Below are 26,689 nucleotides of genomic sequence, written 5' to 3' on the forward strand. Positions count from 1 at the left end.
TACAGCTACTAGAAGGATGGTCTTCCAGGAAAGAAATCTGAGGTCACAAAATGAAGAGGGCTCGAACAGTGGTAATGTTAGTTGAGACAGGACAAAATTTAAATCCCAAGGAGAGAGTGATTCTTTAAAAGGAGGTCTCACTAAGGAAGTACCTTTTAAAAATGCTTTACACAACCTGTGTGACATTAGGTTAGGAGTATGCTCACCAATGTGGAAATTTGAAATTGCAGCCAGCTGAACTCTAATAGTTGTTTCAGCCGCGCCCTGCTCGAAGAGTTCTGCAAGAAATTCTAAAATGGACTGAATTGGAGCAGAAAATGAGTCAATGTTTCTAGTTTGAGCCCAGTGAGAGAACCTCTTCCACTTGCTAGTATATAGTTTTCTAGTAGAATCTTTGAGAGGATATTAATGTGTTTGACTGCTAGAGTGAAGTTTTGAAGCCTGACTAAGTTGGGAATTGGAGCAGCCATGCTGTCAAGTTGAGGGTGTGGAGAGAAGATGAAGTGTTCCTGACATATGTGTCAGAAGGTCTGGAACTGGGTCCAGAACCCACGGCTTCTCCTGCAGATGAGGCCAGAGGAAGGGGAACCAAATCTGATAAGGACAATATGGGGCAACGAGAATCAGCCTGCTTCCCAAGGATTTTGTTTTCTGGATGACTTTGGGTATGAGGGGGAAAAGCATAAAGAAGTCCCGCGGGCCAATCATGAAAAACTGTCTCTCTCAGTGTCTCCCCAGGAGGAGGAATTAGGGCAAAATAGTTGCTGCACTTGGCATTCATGGGAGTGGCAAAAAGATTGCAGCAAGGCTGGCCCCATTTCCGGAAAATCTTTTCCATTATGTTCTGGTTCAGAGACCACTTGTAAGGCATTAGTATTGCCCTGCTGAGCTTGTCTGCTGTCACGCTGGATTTCCCTGGGATGTGTGTTGCTACTAGAAAGCATTGGGAAGATATTGCCCATTGCCAAACTCTCACAGCCTCTCGACAAAGTAGGTATAACTAGTTCCTTCTTGTTTGTTTATGCACCATACCACCAACATATTGTCTGACTGCATTGCAATCATTCCTAGTGGAAGAGAGTCGTGGAGTGCTTGCAGTGCCAGAAGCACTGCTCTCATCTCTAGAACACTGATGTGTAAATGGGCCTCATGGTCTTGCCATATACCTTGGACTGTCCTTCCCAAATAATGTCCCCCCACCCTATCTGGGAAGCATCTGTGGTCACTGAAGCAACAGGTTGTTGTGGAATAAAGGGTCTCCTGATGGTCTCATGACTGGACTAAGTCCACCACCGTAGATCCTTCTTGCATGACTCTGTTATTCTGATCAGATGGGACTTAGGAAGTTCTTGAACTGACCACTGGGAAAATAGGAGCCATTGAAGGATTCTCATATGCATCCTGGCGAGAGGAACTATAGTTATAGTTGAAGCCATTGTTCCTAGAAGTTTCAGAACTACCTTTTCCTTGTCCTTTGGAAGAAGATGAAGTATTTGCTGTCTGAGGACAGAAATTCTGTCGGTTGGAAGATGTGTCATCATAGAAACAGTGTTTAGGTTTGTGCCTATGAACGTAATATGTTGACAGGGCAGTAAGGCAGATTTTTGTAAATTGACTGTTATGCCCGAGTACAAATTTCCAATGTCACATCCCTGGTGTGTTGGAGTAGATGCTTAGTGGTGGTGGTGAGGAGCCAGTCATCCAGATTCGGGAACACTTGGAATCCAGGACGTCTCAAGTGAGCCGTTGCTACTGCCATGCATTTGGTGAACACTCCAGGGGCTGTAGTGAGACCAAATGGCAGAGCTCAGAACTGATGATGACTGGCTCCCAGCCAGATGTGTAAATGACTCATTGATGCTCTGTCCATTTTTATGTGGTAGTACGCATCTTGGAGGTCTTTTGAGCACATCCAATTCTCTTTTCTTAAGAAGGGAAGTGTTAACTGCAGTGTCACCATTCGGAACTTTGACTTTTTGACAGATTCGTTCAATTTGCTGAGATCCAGTATGGGTCTCCAGTCCCCTGTTCTTTTTGGCACCAAAAAGAATCTTGAGTAAGTTCCGAATCCTATTTGGTCTGTGCGGACATTTTGGATGACTCTTTTGTCTAGCAACGTTTGGATTTCTATAGTTGCTTGCTCCCTTACATTGGGTGGAACATCTGGGATTGTTCTGATTTGTGGGACAGGATGGCAAAAGGAAATGGAATATCCTCTGGATATTATGCTTTGTACCCACTTGTCTTTTGTGATATTTTGCCAGGCTTCTGGTTACAAAGATAAATATCCCCTGACTGCCTCCAAAGTAGAGCAGACAGGCCTCCTTTCAGGAGCACTGGTAGGGACATCCGCAAAAGGAATCACGGTCACCCTGGTTTTGCAGACCCTCCCTTTGCCTCTAGGATGATATCTACCATTGTTGCCTCTCCCTCTGCCCATGGGGTAGGATTCACCTCTTGCATCTTGGAAAGCTTCCTGGGATCTTTTGAGCCACATTTTGCCACTTTTCTGACCTTTAGGTAAGGTCTTGAAGGTACTGAAAAATGTACTCCAGGGGCAGAGAGAGTTTTCCCTTCCTGCTCGCATCTGGTGAGTGTCTTTAACTTTGGGTCCAAAAAGTGAGGAACCATCAAAAGGGGCATTAGTAAAGGTAGACTTAAAAGGTTCCACAAAATTACACAAGTGCATCTCCAGGAGTGTCTCCTCAGGCAAACTCCTGAACCCACTGCCCTACTTGCTCCATCTACTGCATAAGATATCAGTCTCATGGAGGAGATGATGGAATTTAAGGTGGCCAGCTGGGAGGAGACTTTCTCAGTCACTCCTGCAGCCAATGAACCTTGTAGAGTATCGCCTAGCTCCTTCAGGAGATCTCTTTGTGGCCTTGTAAAGTGTGTGAGGTTGTTCAGTGACCTGAGTGTAAAAGTCACTGATGAAAAGACACTTCCCATATCTGTCCATCATTCAAGAATCCTTGTTTGGAGGATGAACAGATGAGGATGTCTCAGAAAGTTCCTTCTTGGTGGCTGATGCCACCACCATAGCATCTACAGGCACACCTTTTGTAAGAAAAATCTTTTCCAGTGGGGGTTGACAAAAACTTTTTTGACCTCCAAGGGACTTGTTCCATAGTGTCAGGTGACTCCCATGCCTTTTGACTGACTAACTCCATTAGCTCATCAAAAGGCAGAGACACCCAGGAGGCTGAAGATTGAGATCCAAAGGCCTTCAGGTACACCGACTCCTCAGAAGGGGTGAAGGTTCTCCAGCTGCCTCTCTGTTTTAGGATCTCAAGGATATCTGCAAATGAGATATCTTCAGAGGATGACCATGGGGACCCTTCTGACTCCTCAAGGTCAGTGTCTGAGGTGACCGACTCATCAGGGGAGTCTGTATGCTTCCTCTTGAATGTCCTGTTCTGAGGGGGCTCCTCAGAAGGTTATTCTGAGGAGGCCTTGGAAGAGAGGGGATCACTCAATGGGGGTTCCTGAGGCTCTGAATCACTGCTGTCCTGTGGACGGGGTGGTGCCGAGACAGTAGCCAGTGCTTTGGGGGGATGAATGCCAGTATCCTTGTGTAGAGCTGTAGAGAGGGACAGCACATGCCTCGTCAGCTCAAAAGCAGAACCCACTGGTTCCAAGGATATCTCCGTCTCTGAGGAAACAGAGGACACCCCCGGCCCCAGAGAGACCAGCTCCGAAGCTGAAGTAGGGGCCGAGCTCACCCGAGCCGATGCACCAAGGGGTAGACTTGGAACTGAAGAAACTCTGGTCCAAGCATCCCCCTCGGGGCCGACCGGAGTACTTTGGCTCCCAGACACCCCGAATGGCACAGTGTGTGTCAGAGCAGATATCTGTTCCGTAATTTCTGAAGGGGGTCCTGGAACCGATGGGTCTACAGCAAGTGGTACTTGACACTCCAAAGATCCAGCAGAGACAGGAGATGGCCTTTTAGTTGGTTTGTCCCTCTTGGAAGAAGAACAGATGAAGAAGCAGCACTCTGTAAAGCTTCCTCAATGGTTAGTTTCAAGAGTCCTTTGACAATCAATTTGTCTTTCCTCTCCTACAACACACGTGAGCTAAAGGAGTGGCAGTGCAATTTTCCTCGAGATGGATAGCTCCTAAACAATAGACATAGATGCTGTGTCCATCTATAATAGACATTTTCAGGGTGCATTTTTGACATTCTTTAAAGCCCAAAGGCTTGTGTTCTTTCTCCCTAATCTCTTTGGACATGTTAGGAAGAAAAAAGTCCTATAAGAATTATAAACACTAAGTAAAAAAATCACACCACTTCTAGAAAAAATATATAAACACACTAACACATACAGCACATCTAATGAATAGAAATAGAAATAGTTTTGCTCTAACTAAAATGAGCACTAGGACCTCTAATTTAAATGGACCTAGTAAGCTATAATAAAAGGAGAGATAAAATACACTAATACTATTAGCTCTCTAACTTAAATGAGCTAATGAACTAACCAAGCTAATTAACTAAGGTACTAAAAATACACACAAACAGTAAAGGAAATTTTAATAGCACCACTACAGTAAGATAAACTACGGGTTACACAGTACAGGCCTGCGAAAAAACAACGGCAAAGAAATAGCACACAACAGCGGAAAAAAGGGGATAACATTGTGCTACACACTAAAGCTAAGGTCTAAAAGGGTCACAGCACTCAGTAAACTAACTAATCTCTAAAATCTAGCTAGTTTTAATTATTAGAAGGCAAAAAACTTAGCCATGGCCAAGATGAGAACATCCAACCTTTTAAAGCGGCAAACGAGATCTGGAGAGTTGCACCACTGCATCATGGGATACCTACCTTACCATGAGCCAGGTTTGAGATTTCCAGCTAGTGTATTCGGCTGAGTCGGAGCCGAGGATCGGCTCCAAACCCATCCAAGTAAGAATGAAGGTGAGATAGGACAACATAACATATGTAAGATTTTATAAACATTTGTATTAGTTTCAATTATTTTTATTATTTATAAAATAATTCTTATTAGAAGTTGATATTAGTTGAAATTAAGTCTGAATTAATTTTAAGAATTTTTTTTTGCCATTTTGTGTATATAATTAATGTATGTATTTTACTGGATGGATCTGGTATGATGTAACATTGATTTCTTCTTATTTCTGATGAAGTTATCCAAAGTAAAGAATGAAAGTGCTTAAAATATTTGCAGTTTATACTGGATTTTTTTTTTAATTTAGTAAAAGAAGCCTTTTTGCAAACATAGCCATGGTGTCAAGGTTTTTTTTTTATTTGTTGTTTTATTAGTTTCACTGTAACCCAAGGTTCCTGTTTTTTTTTTTGGTTCTTTTGAAAATGTTTGCTGATACCCACATGACTGACCACCAGGCATCAAGAGCAGAAAGATACAGCAAAGCATTTTGTTGTCCTGGGCGGCATGCCTCTTTGATGCCCCCACCCCACCCCACCCCACTGTCTATGAGCTATCACAATTCAACAATTCAGTGACTTAATGACAATTAACACAACTTATTTCCATCTTTGCAAATGCTACTTGACTGTGTATAAGCTTTTTCATTTAATTGGACATGCTGATTGGTGCCTTATAAACTGACACCCTAGACCCCCCCCCCCCCAATGTATGGAACTCAATCCCTTGCTGTCATATATTTAATTAACCTAACTCTGACATTACTGCATGTAAAAGAAAATGAAATCTAAGTGAAGGAACCTCCAATAATAACATTTCTAACAACATGGAGTATTTTTTGTGTCTTCACTGAATAAACATATCTGTAATAATTGTCTTAAGAATCATGAGTTCACTGTTGAGAGAGAGGGTTACAAATGTCTCTTCAGTGTACAACCAAATCGCTTTTTCTTCAGTGAGTTTTTCTGTTTGTCAGAAAAAAACAGAATGTATATCTTTTGAGAAGACCAAGCATAAGTATATAAAGGGTTAATGCTGCATTAAATATATATTTATTTCCCTATTGTCATCTCATCTGCGCCTTCTAGGTCATCATTCCAAAACCCAATGGCTGTGCAGGGATTTGTTTTATAGTCAGCTGACTTCTGTTATTCAGTCTTCATATGGACAATTGCTAGTCTGGAAGTTATGAGGGGCTGTACTGTTGCTGGGCCTCAGCTGAAATATAGTCTATTTTTCCCTAGGGTTCACAACATGCTCAGTATTGTAATATATGCACTTCACTCTAGGAGACTCCCCTGCCATTCCCAGTAATTACGGACTCTTCTATACCTCCAAAATACTCTCTAGATCTGTGCAGAAAACTGCTGGCAGCTGACAGCTTCATAAGTACCTACATCACTCCATGTTGGGGTCATCTTTAATGAGCCACTGCATTCTAGACTCAGCAGTGGTTCAGCTCCAAGCAAATACTATCAGTATTCATCTTCTCTAATCCCTTGTGGATAAGGGCTTTTAACAGCTCTGTGCATTCTTATCCAAAATGTTCCTTGGAAATGACATCAAATTATATTTTTACATCTTAACAGACTTGCTGTAATTGCACTAGGTCTTAATTGATTATCTTTTTCTAAATAAATAAGCATATACTTTATTTTCAAGTCAAGTACTGTTAGAGACTCTGGAAGATAGTTACCTGCATGTCGTACTGGAATTGAAGGTCTTGGGTGAGTAGGCCAAGGTGAAGTTAACGTATCCTACTAAGTTATTATCACGGGTATACTGGTAATATAAACGAGGAAGGAAATCAGAGGTGAAGGCAATCAGAAACCCCTAAAAATAAACCGAATGAAAAGCAGAGAAAAACACATTACTTACAGCTGTCTCACAGAAGAGCCGTGGTATTTTACAACATTTATTGTGCAGAAATCTCTACAGACTTTGGAGTACTCCTTACCAATGCACACATGGCTGCAGTAGATGGACAATTGATATAAAATGTGACTAGTAAAATTATGGCTACTGTATAAATACTGTGTACAGATTTAGAAAGAAATCAAAGGTTGCAACACTGTTGCTGTACTAGCAAAGTCATGCATGGGAAGTCATTGCTATGTTATTTACTGTACTTTGTACCCTTTACAGGCAAAGGTCAAGAAAACACAAATTATCCAAATGAGCAGAATATGTGTGTCAATGACACAGGTTCTTACAGAATAAGGAATATGTGCAGAATCCAACGCAGGAAATATATACATTAAAATAATTTACAATAATTACCAAATAAGTATTTTATTTCATCAAAACAACATTTATTTAAGGTCATACATCACAAAACTGCAGCAGCCACAAACAAATCAGTCATTAGGTACCTTTAATAAATATTCAAAAGAAATCAAGTAGTGTTCTTTCTTCTAATTTACCTTTAGTCTACATTAACATTGAAAATGTATAAAAAGGATAAGGAAGTATGACTAGTCTGTCTTCAAGGGACTACACTTATCAACAAATATCACATCTTATACAATTTCCACTCAGTAATTTACTTACAAGGACATAGCTGTCTAAGAAAAGAGCTTCTTGTATAAAACAGTACATCAGCATTTCCATTTCTAAAGTGCTTTCAAGTTTCCTCCAGAGTATTTAAAAGCCAGCTCCAAATTAGATAATTCTGTCATTAAGGAAAGTATATCCTTTTTTGAGGGTGGTATGTAAGACTTTGACCATTGGATAATACATTTCTGTCAAATATTAATTAGGCAGTTTACAAATGACTGCTCATACCAATTCAGGGACAAAACCCTGAAAAAAATTCAGGTGTAAGCTGCACTCCTCATAACTACCAATGCAAGCATTAATTGAATTTCCTTCCTAAACTTATATAACCTGGAATATCCCCAAAATATGTGCACTCACTCCTCTTGGGCTTTATCTGTACATCTGCAACAAGTAAGAGAAAGATTAGGAAACATTGTATGAAGATGAAACGGTGTAGAACAATATTTAAACTGACATTGTCAGCTAAAGATATTTAGTTGCATACCTGGGTATGCTAATCAAGTCCCAATAATTTAACTCTTGAGAAATATGTTATGTTCTTTTTCTTATAAAAAAACATATTTTTCTAGGGTAGGTACCCTTTGAGTTAATAAAATATTGCAAATCGTGCTTATAATTCCTTGCTTCATAGGGGTAGGGCTTATGTAGTATCCGGCTGACCCAAAGAGGCAGATTTTATAACAGAGTTAAATACTGTGCTTGATTTAGTTTGTTAGCTACAGTGTCGAAAATGTTTCTTACCTCCTCCCCCACCTTGAATGTGTATCAAAATAGCTCCTACAAAATAGTATTCAAATCCCTGCACAATTGTTTCCAGTATCCTAAACTCTTAGAAAGCAGGAGAATTTTCCACATCACTTTATAAAAGCAAAACTCTGTGTGGCACCTCTATGGGAGAAACTGCCTTAACCCAGGAGGATGTGCCCATAAAAGAAAAAAAAACAAACAAATGAATAGTTTTTGTTATCCCCATAATAGTCAAGTTTTAGGTCTTCCAATGCTAAGTGCTACATTGTAAATAGTATCAATTCCCCAGTTTCCTCCAACTGAGACATCAAAATCTCCTTCCAAGGGGGGAGAAATTCCTCAATGAGAAGCCCATGACAGATCCTAAGATGTGGTGCCAAAGTGTACAGTTTAATATCTGGGATCCCTGCCTGCCATATATGAAAGGTAAAGTTATAATATTCCACTCCATCCAAAGCCTACCATCCATCCATATGAAATCAGTTATCATTGTCTTAAGTCTACTAAAAACTTGATTTGCCAATGGGATAGGTAGTCTTTACGAAGTATATAATATCAAAGGAAGCACAAACAAAGTGATAGCTTGGACTCTCTGCAGATGATTTAGATAGAGTCCTACCCAGCATTAAGTTAATATTTTACTCCTGTTAACCACAGCTTGAAAAGATAGCTCTATCGATCTTTCTAACATGGTTGAAAAGATCAACTTCAAATAAGTTAATGTTTTAGAACTGTGAAAAATGTTTATTGAGAGGCTGAACTAACTAGCACTAGAGGTAAAATTCATTTGTATTGTACTTGACTCTGCAGTATTGATTATACCCTAAGTGCCAGACTGTTCCAGCAGCTCAATCAGCTGAGGGAAGTCATTATCTGGTTTAGCTACATATGCAAGTTGATCATCTAGTATACATAAAGATATAAGTTATGATGCTTCTCTGACATACTGTAACCCTGCAAAAAAAAAAGATATTAGCCTGGATGCAACATATTTCAAGTAAAATGCAAAGAGTAGAGGAGAAAGGGGGCACCCCTACCTCATGTCTCTACTACCTTCAAAAGCTTGAGAGAGCTTCCCTGCTACCTTGGCCCTAGCTTGTGTACTACTATAAAGGATGTAATTGATATCTGCAGTAGGGGAACCCAGGTAATGCAGAATACTAAACAGATGTATCCAATTGACATGATCAAAAGCCTTTTCAACATCCAGGCTTAAAATCAATAGCTTAGTTTTGTAGTATTTGTGTGATCTGAAATAATGGTAGTTTTCAAAAGATTATCTGCTGTGAATGTACTGAAATAAATCCTGACAGGTGTCAAATGACCAGATCTGTAAAGACTTCCACAGTCCTTTTTGCTGTGATTGCCTTAAATAATTTATATTCATGGATTACATTAGATACTGGCCTTAGGATGTAACTAACAGGTAGTCCTTATCAGGTTTGAGAATTACTGTGATAAGTGCCTCTTTCCATGTTGAGGATGGCTATTCCCACTTTAAGAATGATGTTTCTAGGAATACCCTTCATACATCTTATTTACATCTTTCATACTAAGTCTGCTAGCTCGCATAAGCTGTCCTTTTACTACCCTTTTAAAAATATGCCTAGGGTGTAGGATTTGTGGGTGTACATACTTACTAACTTGTACATCTTTCCTATGAATTTTAGAGTTAAAATGCACATCATCTCTAGAAATAACTATATTCAAAAAGGTAACTTCATCCAAAGAACTTAATGTAGTTGTAGAAATTTTGCACATCACCACAAACGTTTTGAGATTTGAAGTGAACTCATCTTTGGATGAAATTAACTTTTTGGATATAGTTATATAGTACGAAAGATGTAACTTGAGCTGGAAATGAATGAGATGGCAGACTCTTTTATGGAAGGGGGTATAATGAAGTTATAGTACAACAAATGAAGGGGATAGTTACTGGGTTAAGGAATGACACAGCCAGACCGTATTTGTGGCAAGGCTGTTAATGTTGTGGTGGAGAGAGCCAAACCAAATAGAACTATGGATAAACTGAATTATATGATAAAATATAATCGACACACAGGTTTTGTTAAGCAAGTAATTAAAAAGAACTGGACCATACTCACATCCAGTCAAGAAGTAACTGATTTAGTAGGTGAGGCACCACATTTTGTTTTTAAAAGAGAAACAAATTTAAAGCAACATTTATGCTATAAGGAGAGATAATGTGCTACAAAAAAAAATTAATAAATTCGGCACTAAACTGTGTTACAACTGCACACACTGTGCAGATATTAATATGTACTTAAGTTTCATACACCCAATTAGTCAAAAGCTATTTGAATTTAGAGCTGCTGGAACATGTAACACAGAAAATGTGCTAATTATGCATGCTGCCAATATTTTTATATTAGTAAAACAAATAAAAAACTAAAAGCGAGAGTAAGTGCACATTATTTTGACATTTGTAGAAATGTCCCTACAAATGCTTTGGCTAAGCATGTAGCAACTGCAGGTACTGAGCCCAAATTTCAGTTTAAGATCTTGCAAGTTGTATTTAAAAATAAAAATGGGGGTGATTTAATAAATAAAATGGAGATGGCCGAATATAAATGGAGTAATTTTTTTAGACCCTTTTTGTAGGATGTGTGTGTCTGCTGGTGTATCGACTATGGCGCCTAGTTTGCAGTCATCTGCGAACTTTGTCAGCCACAGCCCTCCCATGTTTGCTTTAACATCTGAGAAATAAATGCTGAACAAGAGGGGTCCCAGGACAGATCCCTGTGGGACACCACTTGTGACTGGCTTTGAGTCTGACATTGCTCCAGCGATTTTAACTTTATGGGTTCTGTCCTTTAGCCAGTTTGCAACCCATCTAGTGACATAAGGGTTTACTTTTAAGCTGTTTAGCTTATCTATGATCAAACCAACCAAGTTCTATGCACGGGGGAGATGCACGGTCCAAACCAAATGCCACAAAACAACCAAGTAGACCAGCAAGAGCAAACGTGGAGGTAAATAGTAATCCTTTATTGAATACAGATCGGTTTCGGCAAATGTTGCCTTCTTCAGTGTAGGACAAAACAACAGAGTCCCATCCATCAAACATTAAATAGAAATTGTCAGCCAATAAGCCAACAGAAGTCATAAATATTAATGATGTAATAAGATGCAGCCATAGCCCAGAAAATTTTTTTGTTTAAAATGGCTAAATCCTAAATAATATACATTGCTGAAGCATAGAGTAACAAAGTAACCTTCTAAAAACCCTTGAATTGCCCAAAACCAACTAATACAAAAAATGACAATAAACATATTTTCCAGAAATGAATATATGTTTAAAGGGAAATACATGAAAAAATACATAGAATGTATGGTGCCCCAAAAAACAGTCTATGTATTATTTTTACATCGTATATAACACAATCAGCCATCAGACATCCAAGATAAAGAAAACACTACAGTTTGTTAAACAAAGTTCATGATCATAATACATGACAATATGATATGCAAACCCTCCATATCATGATTATCCAATGTACCTATGGTGCCTGAAAGTGTGATTATACACTCAGCAGTATTAAGATAGTCATCCACTCTGCCTAAGTTACCTAAAAGACAAATTAAATATAGCACATAAGTAGTCCAAAAACTACATAACCATGTTATAATATAATACGGGAACAGCCCATCAGAAAAACACAAAAGGCTCTCCTGTAGCCAAATGGACCCACCCCAATCTGATATCTATACAACCTGGGGATGAAAAGACATTAAACAGGAATAAGGACCCGAACATGAAAAATAGTATAGGTTAGGCCCATGGAAATTGTACGTTCATACATAAAGAACCAACTATAAATGATCATTAAGCCCAGGGTAAAACAGACCCCCTAATGTAACTATCCAATATTTCTCTTTATGATCTGATAGGCCATGCCAGCCCTGTTTATTACTTCTGTCACCAGAGATACAATCTATGATCATAAAATTGAATCTAGCCTGTGGATGTTTAAGAGTGTGTTGATACAAAGCACTAGTCAATTTGTGATTTCTAATATCACTGCGATGTTCATTTATTCGAGATCTAAGTGCCCTAGAAGTTTGGCCTACATAGAATGCGCCGCAATGACAAGATGCTAGGTACACTACCCAATCACTACTACAGTTACCAAATATTTTAATGTTGAATATCTTGGTGGTGTTGCGACTGGAAAATTCCTTTGATTTGGGCATATAAGAACACAATCCACAATGGCCACAGGGAAAAGAGCCAAATAGCTCATCACATTGTAAAGTAAGTTGTTTATGAATAGTCCCTCCGCTAGCCATATGTTTATAATGTGACAAATATGAACCCAAAGTTTTCCCCCGCTTGTACGAAAACCTACATTGTGGTCCCAAAACTGACCTCAACTGGTCATTGGCCAGTAGGATGTTCCAATATTTGTTAATAATATTCCTAACCATATTGATGTTTCTTCCATAAGTCGTAACAAACCTTACGGGAGTACAGAATGTATTATTATTCCTAGTTTTGTATTCCAATAGTTGTTCCCTGTTCATATGATTTGCCCTACATCTGGCTAAGTTAATGTCTTGATGGTCATAACCCCTGCTGGCAAACCTCTGACTCAAATCAATACTGGCTGCTTGATATTCCTCGTCCCTTGAGCTGAGACGTTTGATACGTATGAACTGTGACACTGGAATACTTCTGATAGTGTGGCACGGGTGCATGCTTGAAGCATGAAGCAAGGTATTATATTGTGGGTACTTGCGAAACACCTTACTAGATAAGGTATAGTCATAGTTTCTCGAGACTGTGACATCCAAAAAATTGATTGAATTTTGGTCATGTGTTACTGAAAATTCCAGTCCCCATATATTACTGTTAAGATATTCAACAAATTCATGCAAGTAGCCCAAATCCGCACGCCACACTAACCAGCAGTTGTCCAGATAACGTCGCCAGATATCCATCTCCACCTGATAAATGTTATGTGAGTTGTCATATATCATGTACTCCTCAAAATAAGCCATGAAAAGATCAGCATAAATGGGATGAATTTATTGAATATCTTAACAGTAATATATGGGGACTGGAATTTTCAGTAACACATGACCAAAATTCAATCAATTTTTTGGATGTCACAGTCTCGAGAAACTATGACTATACCTTATCTAGTAAGGTGTTTTGCAAGTACCCACAATATAATACCTTGCTTCATGCTTTAACCATGCACCCGCGCCACACTATCAGAAGTATTCCAGTGTCACAGTTCATACGTATCAAACGTCTCAGCTCAAGGGACGAGGAATATCAAGCAGCCAGTATTGATTTGAGTCAGAGGTTTGCCAGCAGGGGTTATGACCATCAAGACATTAACTTAGCCAGATGTAGGGCAAATCGTATGAAAAGGGAACAACTATTGGAATACAAAACTAGGAATAATAATACATCTTGTACTCCCGTAAGGTTTGTTGCGACTTATGGAAGAAACATCAATATGGTTAGGAATATTATTAACAAACATTGGAACATCCTACTGGCCAATGACCAGTTGAGGTCAGTTTTGGGACCACAATGTAGGTTTTCGTACAAGCGGGGGAAAACTTTGGGTTCATATTTGTCACATTATAAACATATGGCTAGCGGAGGGACTATTCATAAACAACTTACTTTACAAGGTGATGAGCTATTTGGCTCTTTTCCCTGTGGCCATTGTGGATCGTGTTCTTATATGCCCAAATCAAAGGAATTTTCCAGTCGCAACACCACCAAGATATTCAACATTAAAATATTTGGTAACTGTAGTAGTGATTGGGTAGTGTACCTAGCATCTTGTCATTGCGGCGCATTCTATGTAGGCCAAACTTCTAGGGCACTTAGATCTCGAATGAATGAACATCGCAGTGATATTAGAAATCACAAATTGACTAGTGCTTTGTATCAACACACTCTTAAACATCCACAGGCTAGATTCAATTTTATGATCATAGATCGTATCTCTGGTGACAGAAGTAATAAACAGGGCTGGCATGGCCTATTAGATCATAAAGAGAAATATTGGATAGTTAAATTAGGGGGTCTGTTTTACCCTGGGCTTAATGATCATTTATAGTTGGTTCTTTATGTATGAACGTACAATTTCCATGGGCCTAACCTATACTATTTTTCATGTTCGGGTCCTTATTCCTGTTTAATGTCTTTTCATCCCCAGGTTGTATAGATATCAGATTGGGGTGGGTCCATTTGGCTACAGGAGAGCCTTTTGTGTTTTTCTGATGGGCTGTTCCCGTATTATATTATAACATGGTTATGTAGTTTTTGGACTACTTATGTGCTATATTTAATTTGTCTTTTAGGTAACTTAGGCAGAGTGGATGACTAGCTTAATACTGCTGAGTGTATAATCACACTTTCAGGCACCATAGGTACATTGGATAATCATGATATGGAGGGTTTGCATATCATATTGTCATGTATTATGATCATGAACTTTGTTTAACAAACTGTAGTGTTTTCTTTATCTTGGATGTCTGATGGCTGATTGTGTTATATACGATGTAAAAATAATACATAGATTGGTTTTTGGGGCACCATACATTCTATGTATTTTTTCATGTATTTCCCTTTAAACATATATTCATTTCTGGAAAATATGTTTATTGTCATTTTTTGTATTAGTTGGTTTTGGGCAATTCAAGGGTTTTTAGAAGGTTACTTTGTTACTCTATGCTTCAGCAATGTATATTATTTAGGATTTAGCCATTTTAAACAAAAAAATTTTCTGGGCTATGGCTACATCTTATTACATCATTAATATTTATGACTTCTGTTGGCTTATTGGCTGACAATTTCTATTTAATGTTTGATGGATGGGACTCTGTTGTTTTGTCCTACACTGAAGAAGGCAACATTTGCCGAAACCGGTCTGTATTCAATAAAGGATTACTATTTACCTCCACGTTTGCTCTTGCTGGTCTACTTGGTTGTTTTGTAGCTTATCTATCATGCCTGAGTGGGGTATTGTGTCGAAGGCCTTAGCCAAGTCCAGGTATGCTGTATGGACTGCTTTGCCCTCATCAATGGCTCTATTGACTGTTTTGAAAAAGTCAACCAGGTTTAAAAGGCAGGATCTGCCCTTTACAAAGCCAAACTGGGTGGGGTCAAGTGTCTGTAGGTCCCCTATGTCTCTGTTTATGAGTTCCATAATGATTCTTTCCATAGCTTTGCAGACCAGGCTAGTTAAGCTTATGGGGCAGAAGTTCCAGGGTCTGTAGAGGCACCCCCCCTTGTGGAGTGGGACCACTGTTGCTGTACGCCAGTGTTCAGGTACATATCCCAAAGTAAGGCTAAGGTTAAATAGCATTTTATGTGTGGGTTTAGCTCCTCTTGGAGTTCACGTAACACGCACCCCGGGATACCATCAGGTCCCATTGATGCTGTGTTTTTTGCTTTGTTATGGGTGGTTCTCACTTGGACATCTGAGATGACGGAGATTACATTCAGCTGGGATAAGTATTTCTTCTTTTGGGGATGAAGAAGATGAGAAATTTGCACTGAACCTGTCTGCCAGAATGTTAGCAATATCTGTGGGTTCAGTGTATTTTTTGTTGTTGTGAACCAACTCTGAGCATATCTGAGGGTTTCCGCCCAGGTTTCTAACATAGCTGAAGAAGGCTTTGTGGTTATCTTTAGTGTCCTTGGCGATTTATATCTCAAAGTTTGCCTTGGATGTTTTTATGAGAGAATGTAGTTTTCTGCTAATGTTGATCAGAGATTCCTTCCCTTCATGGGATTTCGCTCTGACGTGCAGTAGCTTCCTTCTTTTGTTATACAATTTGTTTATGGTTGAGGTCCACCAGACAGGACACTTACATTTGGTGGAGAGGGACTTGGATTTGTTTGGGATTGCATGATCCATGCATTCTTGGAGATGTCCATAGAAAGCATTTGTGAAGAATTCGGCATTGTGGGATGCGGTATCCACTGGCACAATGGGCTTAAAGGATACCATCTCAGTCTTAAGAAGAGTGAAGTCTGCTTTTGAGAAGTTTTTCACTGTGGTCTTTTGTGCTGGGGGTGGAGGTGGGATATGTATATCCAGGGTGATTAGTTTGTGGTCAGATCTCACTAGTGAGGGGTATACTTCCGGTGTGGAGCATTTTGTCCCCATGTTTGTGATGATCAGGTCTAGTATATTATCTCCCCTAGTGGGAGAGGTGACTAGTTGTTCCAGTGCATTTGAATTTATGAATTCCAGGAACCTTTGGGATAGGGTATTAGGGCTAGAATAATGTACCCAATCTATGTTTGGGTAGTTGAAGTCTCCCAGTATGATGGTATTTTGTGAATCATTCATATCCTCCAATGTCTTCAGGAAGGCTGAGTGGGGTTCTTGAGATTGGGAGGGTGGTCTGTAACATGCTACCAGTTGTATAGCAGTTTTGTCTATGGTTAGTTGCACCTGTATGGTCTCTGATGCTTCATGTGTTGCTACTAACCTGGAGGTGTGGGTGTCCTTTATGAATATGGACACTCCCCCTCCCTTTGTGGTTCAGCCCGGGTTTTGGGGCTGAAAAGCATGATACGAGGTATAGCCTGGTAGCACTGGGATGCTCTCAGGAGCCTTGAACCAGGTTTCAGTTACTGCACAGACGTCGATGTTCTCCATGCTGAGGAGTGCATCAAGTGCCTGCATCTTGAGATTTAGACTTCTGGCATTGAGCAGCATTGCCCTTAGTTTTTTTCCATTTTTGTTTTCTAAGGAGGTGGGTTTGTCTTGTGAGCCTTGCCTAAAAAAGGCACTATGGGGGTGGCAAGAGCCTTAGCCAATATCTGGAAGCCCAGTGGTGACAGGTGTAAGCCATCCCTTGCGAAGCAGCGTGGTTTGTCCAACATATAATCCCAGGCAGACAGACATTGGATCCCCTTAGAATGACGCCAGTACTTGAGCCAATTGTTAAAGCTGATCATCTTGGCTTTGTATTGTGGTATCATTCTTGGTGAGGGCAAGATGCTGCTCAGGGTCAGGGTCATACCAGCCTGGGCTACATAATTGGAGAGCTCCTCTATGTCTCTTTTCATGTAGTCCAGGGAGGTATGTCTCAGGTCATTCACACCAGCATGGACAATGACGGAGTCATATTTGTACTTGCTTTGGAGTGACCTGAGTGCATGTGTTATGTGGCAGATCCTAGCTCCCGATAGACAGCTCACAGTCACCTTCTCCTTGTTCAGCCTGGTCAGTGGGACATCAGTGTGTCTGACTATGGAGTCACCTATTACTAGTGTATCAGGCAAGGTGTTTGGCCTTAAGGGCTGCGATTGGTCGACACACTGATTTATTGAAGTATGTGTTGCATGTGTTTTGTTTTGAGGTGGTGGATTATTGGATCTCTGCTTTGGGAGCCTCTGTTGTTTTCGTAAGATTTTTATTAGAGCCTCCGAGTATGTCTTTGTGTTTTTATGTGTTTGGTTTGCAGTTGTGGTAGGTCTATGTGGGACTGGGATTGTTGTGTGTGTGGTTGCCATCTCCTCCTGTCTGGTCATGCCAGCCCTGAGTTGAGAGAGTTCAGCCTCCAGTTTGGCTATATAGTTGCATCTCTCACATGTATTTGTGTTTGTTGGGAGGAGGAGAGGGTTGTCTGTGTACATGAGACAATTGTAGCATTGTCGCAAGATGCCCAGATTGACCAGCTGAACTGGAGACGATGCCAGTAATCTACCACTCGACATGCTAGAACAGTATAAGGGAGTGGTATACCTTTAAGGGAAGTGGATATTCACAGGGGTGGTAAGTAGATGTAGTGCTTTACTTAATACGAGAGTGCTTACTTAGTAGAGAAGTATTGAGAACAAGTGCTAGGCTTATAATACAGTGAGTAGTCTGGTTATACTAAGAGTAGAGCTTCCTTAAGGGAAAATTTGAAGAGCAGACTTGGCGGAGCCAGAAAAAGTTTAACATTGTTTAACTGACGCTGCGCTATGCGCACGACTGCGCAAAGCTGTGCAAACGCGGATTTTAAACAGTGAACTACAAAAGAGCTAGAAATGGTCCCAAACAACCAATTACTACAGCTTCTTGTGCTGAGGTCACTTCCCCCAAGGACAGGTAGGCTGCTCAAGGCTCCCAACTCCCACTGGTGAGCAAAGAAACTTCCTTCTATCCAAGTAAGGTAATGGACAACACAGGAACTACACCACAGCCCAGAATACAGCAATGCCTGTAAACTGGTCTAAACTAGTCGAGGAATTCCTAAACTTATTTAGGAATATTTAACATATCAATCATGGTTTGTGTAATATTTATATAGTTATATATTCATATCAACGTAGTTTTATTATTAAATTGCATTTATGTAGTACAGAATTTTATGCGCATAATTTTGCATTAGTATTTGATTAATTAATTGAATTATTGGTTGGATTAACTGCAGTATATAATGGCACAACCAATATTTTGAAAATGTCTGATGAAGGCAGGAGTAACGCAGCCGAAAGCGCTTACCATTTTATTTGTTTTTTTTTTTTGTCTCAATAAACAGTGGCATACTCTTTTCAGTTGTCCGTTTTTGCTATTGTGCTTCTGGATTTATTCTTCATAGTTCATTTGTTTTATAACTGAAAAAGACCTTCAGTGTTGGAGAATGCCATCTTCCCTTTGGATTAACAGGTTAAGGTAATCTGCCCCTACCCCTTTGTCAAATCTGGGGTGATCAAAACATTGCTTTTGTAAGCATTTCTATGACCTCATCCACTCTGGGCACTGGGCAGGTGTCAAAACTGGATATCTTATTCATTTTCTGGAAATAATTATAAAATGTTATGGAGCCATCTGGCTTAGTGACCAGCAAAGTCAGACTGTTTCATTCATTTTGGGACTAATTTAGCAACTTCCTCATCTCTTCCCTTATTGATTTTTTTGAGACTTTGGAATCCCAAATGGTTTTAGGTTTAGCCTCTTCTGTGACAAGGACTCAATATAAAATATTTTGCAGTAAAAACATTTACTTCTTGCTTCTGGGTCTTAGACAAAGTTTGGTTAATATGAACAGTATGGATAGAATTCCTGGATACCATAGTATTTGTGCTTATGTCAACACTCAGACTTGACTACAGAAGCTTCATATCTACTACAGCATTCTCTTTCCAGTTTGTCTTATTTTGTAGTTCACTTTATTTTCTCTACCACAAAGGGATATTGTCATCTTACTAGGGATTCATTTTTGGCAGAGGGAACTAACACTAACACTTTGTTCCATGTTTTAAACTCCCTGAGTCCAGCATTATTCTTATACAACTTGGGTTTCATCTCTTGAGCCCTTTCTACGCTGGTCCTTGACTTCTGCCATAACAAATTTCACCAACTCTGTAAAGTGTGGTACCATTTGCATTTTTTCCTCCTCCAGCAAACCTCAAGGATGTCTCCCCTATAGTAACTCACACAGAGTAAATCTTGTAAAGGCTTAGGCACATGTCTTGTATTAAATTGTGGGTAGGGAAGTAACTGCTCACCGTTCTTACCATCCTGATCTATGTCTTTCTTTAACATAGTTTTATTAAAGTACACCACTAAAATCGTCACTTTGGGGGTGGTACATTGAAGTTCTTAACTGTTTTAATTTAAGACTCTGGCAAAGCTAGTGCATCACCCTGGACATAAATGGGGTTCCTCAGTCCAAGAGGTTTTCTATGTCTATCCCTATGCTGGCAAAAAGTAACACTAGTTCTTTGGCTATTTACATTTTGCAGGGCTACTGCTTCAGAAAACTTAATGGTATAGTTGGTAATCACTGGAATATACTGGTAGCTATTACTATACTTTAGTAATAGACCGACAAGATCCACAGCTGTCTGGTAAACTGGGACTTCAGTTATAGGCATATATATCTACAGATATCTGTGCCTTTCAATACAGCAGGCCAATAAAACCTAACTAAAATTTTAACTTTGGTTTTGTCCATCCCTAAGCATACTACCAAGACGGCTGTATACGTTTCATCACAAGGGTTCTAAAATGTTTTGGAACTAACAGTTTATGTACTGCTTCTACTTTATCTTTATTTGCTCTGTATTGCAAGCCATTCTTCAACTCAAAATATGGGTCTGGGATTGAGTCCAAATGCTCATTTCTTTCTCCTTCTGTTCTGGCTACATTTTCTCTGGTCCAGCTTAATATGTTGCCTTACCACAACACTTTCTTAAAATGTTCATCGCTTATCTACAAATCTGCCAAATCAGCAGCACTTTTATCAGTAAACAAATATGAAGTGAAGGATATAGCCTCCTCGCCTATTAATGCAGGTATATATGTTTCCTCTTCTTTTACTTCCTCTGCAGAAACCAGCTCATGCCAGCAGCTTTCTTCTGAATTTGTTTTTTAACAAGAAACATCTTTATTGAATTATCACTTATAACATAGGCAATCATCATTCATATTAAGGAAGACAAACCATATTGACAGTTTCAGTTGTAAACATCATATATCACATATAAACTTCTATACAGTCATTGTCAAACATTACATAATTCATTCAATTCCTGAGGAAAAATTCTTGGAGTCTGTTTGGGTTATAAAAATACCTATGGAAACACTTCCAAGCAAAAATCCTAAATCTTCTAGACAATGTTGCATATTTGGGACCGATACATGTATCCTCGCATTGTTTTTGTGAACTACTTATCGAATCTCTCTTCTTCTGTCCTCCTCTGATTGATTCCTATAGTTATAATGCAATATTTTATAAGCCCTACTAATTGTCCCCTTTTTAACATCAGCTTCTGCTCTAGATTCTACTAAAAACTGTACTAGTGCAGGTCTATCATTTAGGATACCCTTATTCCTTTCTCTTTGCCAATACTCTGCCTTCTCTATCGGTCAAGGATTGATATCAATCTCGAGCCTGCAGTCCAAATGTATTCTTGGCCTCTTCCCATCCTATTACCCTTTTCTCTCTAATTATTTGCTCCCAATGCCTTGGTTCCTTTACCAAATTTCTTCAGTAAATTCCATCCCCATTCTTGCGTATTCTCTGTACCCCTGATTGTAGTCATCAGCAGAATCTCTTTTCTCCATTCCTGTTGGCTTAGCTTTTAGAAAATGTTCTGCTACGTTATGAATATAATATGTGGTTATTGTTATTCTTACGGTTCTGCATCCAAAATTCCAGTCTCTCCTTATTTCTTGAGCTTCCTCCATGTTTATCATCTTACTTTTCCACTACTTTGGATTATAACTTTCTGCTACGTATAGAAGCATTAACTGTGTAGCTCTGAAATACCTATTCATATCAGAAATCCCAAACCATCTTCTTCTATTGGAAGGATCATCTTAGCCCACTTGACTCTTGCCCTTTTCTCCTCCCATATAAAATAATTTAACTCTTTATTAATTGCTATCCACAACTTCTCCTATGATTATAAAAATATTCTTGATCTGTGTATAAAAGTAGAGAGACTAAAAACAGATTCACTGCTTGTCTCTTGCTATCCATAAAACACAGCTTCCAGTTTCTCAGTTTTTGTATTATCTTTTGTTTAGTCTCTTTCCACATATCCTTAGCTGGCATAACAGAATCCTGTTTAACCCATACTCTTAAGTGCTTTGTTTTATCATGCCCCCATAAATATGGGTATTGTTGAACCAACTCCTGTGTGGATACATAGTTTACAGCTATTGCTTTTGTTTTATCATTAATTTTATATTCTGAAAAGACCTGAAACTGAATCAGAATGTTCCACAACACTGAAATATCTATTTCTGGTTTTATTAGGTACAGTATATGATCTGTAAATAAAGCCAACTTTTCTTGATTACAATATCAATTATACCCTTGAATTTCGGAGTCCCTTTTTTTCTTTGCCAGTGGTTCTAAATATAACACAAATAAATGGGAAAGAAAACACCTCAGCCTGTTCCTCTTCAAACAGAACTGATCAGAGAGGAACCCCCCTCCAATTTAATTTTCACCTGTGATCCTTATTTCTTCTTAATTAACCTTATTATTGTGTTAGAAAATGCAAATGCTTCCATTGCCCCACTCATAAAATCCCAGCTTACTCTGTCAAATGTTTTCTGTGCATCAAGACTCACCAACAATAGTGGTATTTTCTAACATTCTGATTCCCTCTGGAGCATGACTGTTCTACTGATGTTGTCAAATGTTTGCTTCCCTCCCCAAAACCACACTAACCCATACCTATCATTTGTGGCATCACCTTTGCCATTCTTTTAGCCATTATAGACATAAACACTTCATACTCATAGTTTAGAATTGGAATGGGCCTGTATATCTGGATCTGATGACTCTTTACCATCTTCAAGTACTACAGCCACCACAGCTTTCTTCAAGGATGTTGGTGCTTCTCTTCCTTGTAAATAATTGTTAAAACCTTCCAGAACTTTATCACTTTCTCCCCTTCTAGCTTCCAAACTTTCACAAGAATACCATCTAATTGTAAAGACTTTCCTGCAGGTTCTTTATACATCACCATTTTTATCTCTTCTCCTCCTATCCTAACTGTTGATAATTGAGCCTCATCTACCCCTCACCTTGACATATTTAATTCTTCCAAAAACATTTCCATTTGTACTTTTTCTTCATTTCCACATTTTTCTGCTTTATTCAGATTTTCATAAAATTTCTGAAATATGTTTAATACTGCTACAGGGTCTCTGGTTATTTTCTTCCTTACAGGCTCCTAAACTTGGCAACAACCCATTCTACGTTCTGTTGCCTGAGCTGTTGAGCTAAAAGCTTTGTTGCAATGGAGTTATCGAAAAACAGTTGCTAAACAGTAATCTTTCTAAATTCATGCCTGTTATCCAGGTAGTCCCTTATTTTCTCCTTAGCACTGTGCAGTTGGTCATGTTCTAGTTCTGTGAGAATTTCCCTATTGTGCAAAACTTTAACCTTTGTCAGTTCCTCTAAATAAGTCTTGTTATACTTAACCATATCTCTTTTTTCTTTTATTTCTAACCTGTTTTAAACTCCACTTTTGTTTTATCCCACTCCCTACCTATATTTTCTGAAGAAGTGTTTATCTTCCCTAATAACTCCAAAATAATTTCCGTTGCCTATTCCTTTCTCTGTTTAACAAATGCATGTGGAACTGCAGTGTCTCATTTTTATTTCACTGCCCTGCATTTTTATTTTAGTTATTATTGGCATGTGATCTGAAATAGTTTTTGATGCATATCAAAACTTTCAGTTAAATGTACATGTTCCTGTGAAATATTTCTGTCTAGCCAAGCCCAATTCTTGTTGCTTGGGGAATAAGATATATAAGTTCTTGTTGATCTCCTACTACTGAATTCACACATTGTGTACTAAATATTTTTATAAATTTCTTCAAGTGTCTACCCTCTTTTGTTATATTTTCCTTTCCAGGCCCCCCAGATATAGCCTCACTGTTGAAAATCAAATTCCACTCCCTACCTATAAATACTATTCCCTGCTGAAAGCTGATTATTTCTCCCAAATTTTTCTTAAGCTCTGCTGCAGCAGTTTTAGGTTTAATATAAATACATGTCAGTGTAATCCTCCTCTCTTGCCAGTAAACCCTTACTGCTGCAAATCTACCATTATTATATTTTTCCACTTCTATCACTATTGGATCTCCTCTAGAAATTAATATATGTACTCCCATTTTCCTTTGTCCCAGCTATTCCACTGAACAAACATCCTGAAATTCATTCTTCATCAAATTCACATACTCATTTCTTTCCAAATGTATTTCCTATAGCATAGCTGCTTGCACTCTGCATTTCTTAATATAGTTCACTGCTCTTTCTTTTTTGTACATACCTGTGAGACTATTCACATTCAAAGATAATATGCAAAGTGTTGCCATTATGATCAGAAGTTATTATTTCCACTTGTTATGTATAACAGCTTTTTTAAAAAAAATGTCTAGTCCCAGTTTTTGTGTTACGTGCATACACTGTTTGGTAGGTTGATCTTTTATACAGTTGTTTCTTGTCACATCCCTTTTAACCTTTACCACATCTTGCAAGACTTTTTATTTTAAGGAGAACTCACACAAACAAAACACAGAAAACCCCTATAACCTATTAACTTAATACAAATACTCAAAGCTGTCTACATCTTCAAATATTTAACCCTCTTAATAGGAACAGTTGTCCCAGATTGACAGCTCCACTTACAGGCTTTAATTGACACGTAATTAAGGTTATCCATGCTAAGACACACTGTATAGCTTCTGCCTCTATTTATACTAAATGCTGTCTGTTTTGTCTTATCTTTATCCCTCTCCCAGCTGTAGAAAAAAACTTGAATGCTTTCAGAAAGCATTATTTTTTAGCCATTTACTAAAGAAGCATTCTGTTTTTATTGCCTTCTTCCAAACTTGTCTCCATAGAAACATGAGAACCAGATACACAGTTGCCTTCAGCTACAGTACAAGCTTCTCATTTTGCACTGTAAAAAATTATTTGCTAAAACTTTTCATTACATTCAGTGTTCCTTTATTTACTTGCTTCCACTTAAAACTTATTAGATCAAGCCAGTGGTCTTAATTCTTCACTCCCCTATGCAAAAGTAAGAAAATGCAGGTCCACTTTACTTATATCATGATGTGCATGCTTTTACAACTCATCCCTCCCCTCAGCAACCCAAGATAACAGCCTATTACCTTAAACATGCTTTTGTCCAGGCTTTCTTCTTTTTTTTTTTTTTTACTTTGAAGTGCATACATTTCTTAAGGCTAAACAAGAAGAAAGAAAGAAGGAAAAGGGGCACCCATTTAGTTTAGTATCCCTAAAACAGACAACAATAACTGAAAAATGCTTTATTATATAACATGCAGTATATGTCATGTTTTACAAAAGTACTGTTAAGAACAAAAATTTGTTTACTTACAGTTACCTCTTTCCTTTCTCTTCCTCTCCTTAATGTTCTTCCAAATATTATTGACATGAAGTAGGATATATGCTTTGGAGTCCCCTACAAGTTTAAAAAATACAGTATTTCCAGGTTTTGTTGTTCAGCCATATTTGTCAAATGTGACTGATATTTTGTAATCCCACATCTATTCATTACTCTGAGTCACAGACTTTCTTCCTGTTGATCTCCATCTCCCAACTCCAGTCTCTGGTTTCCAATCTACTTCTGGTTCTCCTAGTCAACTCATGTGCTGTTTTCTTTCTCTCTCTCTCTCTCTCTCTCAAGCATTTTCATTTGGAACATTGGAAATGGTTTCACAGGCATAGTCTTTCTTTATGAGCTTTATTATCGGAAGAATATGTAGCAGGAGCCCCCTTTTGTTTGAAAGCTCACTTTTTATGAGACAAACTTTTGTATTTCCTTCTTAGCATGTTCTGCATCAAAAAATGACTTTGCCCCCCAGAAAAAAATATTCTGAAGAAAACTGGATATAGCAGCTTCAATCTCATACCTACCTCTAAAGATTCCCTGATTGCTGAAATAAATTTACTCTTCTGCCTGGTGTACAGTGATTAATAATTTCCAATAAACACTCTAGTGTCTCCAACATTTAGTACTTTGCCATTGTGCCACAGTTTTGTCAGAATCAACTCTTTATGCTGGTAGGATTGCATCTTTACTATTAGAGTTCTTGGCTGCTTTCTCATAGCCCCAGTTTGGAGCATATGTACGATGTGCCCTTTCAATTAACAAGTCCTGCTCTGGAATATCAGTCCAGTTGCTTACTTGTGCTTTCATAAAATGAATACAGTCTGTTCCTTCCAGTTTCTGTGGTACAGCAGAAAATCTCAGGTTTTCCCTATGTTCTCTAATTCTATCATTTTTGAAACATCTTTTCTTGGGCAGTCTCATGCTCAGACTTTTCTTCATTTTGACCTCGGATCTTTGCAATGTTATCTGCTCATCTGAATATATGTTTAACGTTTCTTCCATTTTTCCACACTTTTATTTGAGTTGATATACTCCAGCAGTGTTTCACTTATTTTTATCAACTTTGAGTACATTTAACTTATTTTTCCCTCTAGATTATGGAAGACATGTCTTGCACCAAAGCTGGAGACTGAACTGCTTTTTACTGAATAGCTGCAGGATTCATTCCAGCCAGTGCTTTCTCCTAACCTTTTGTGGTTGATTTCCTTTCAGGTTCTCTAAATTTCTTCTTTGCTGGCTTCCAAGCAGTGCACTCACTAGCCGGTAAATTAAATTTACCCAAAAATACAAATTCACTGGCTCTGTTTTTCTGAGTTTCTGTTTTCGCATTGGGAGAGCTGAAATTAAGCTGTTACTCAGTGTACAGCCATCCTGAAAGTCAAATTTGAGCCTTTACATCAGCAGTAGAGGTCTGAAGTCTGACACTGGCATTCCTGCAAATCACAGTCCCTGTGGCTGCAGCCCTTGACACTGCTCATTACACTGGTTCATATGCACATTTTATTGAATGTGTTGTCACCTGGGAAGCAGTAGCCATTATGTTTGACTGACTAGTTTTGTTGCATGCCAGTTAAACTAGAAAGTA

General features: G+C 38.7%; 1 protein-coding gene across 1 annotated transcript in view; it reads right to left on the reverse strand.

The window, feature by feature from the left end:
• Positions 1-26,689, reverse strand: part of ANO7 (anoctamin 7) — a 1,683,969-nt gene that overhangs the window by 140,423 nt on the left and 1,516,857 nt on the right. Inside the window, exon 21 of the mRNA XM_044070329.1 lies at positions 6,611-6,747. Coding sequence (XP_043926264.1) covers positions 6,611-6,747 — 137 coding nt within the window. The remainder of the gene's footprint in view (positions 1-6,610; positions 6,748-26,689) is intronic.

The sequence above is a fragment of the Protopterus annectens genome, chromosome 4.part1 (assembly GCF_019279795.1).
Source record: "Protopterus annectens isolate FY-2018-M chromosome 4.part1, PAN1.0, whole genome shotgun sequence".
NCBI classification, from domain to species: domain Eukaryota; kingdom Metazoa; phylum Chordata; order Ceratodontiformes; family Protopteridae; genus Protopterus; species Protopterus annectens.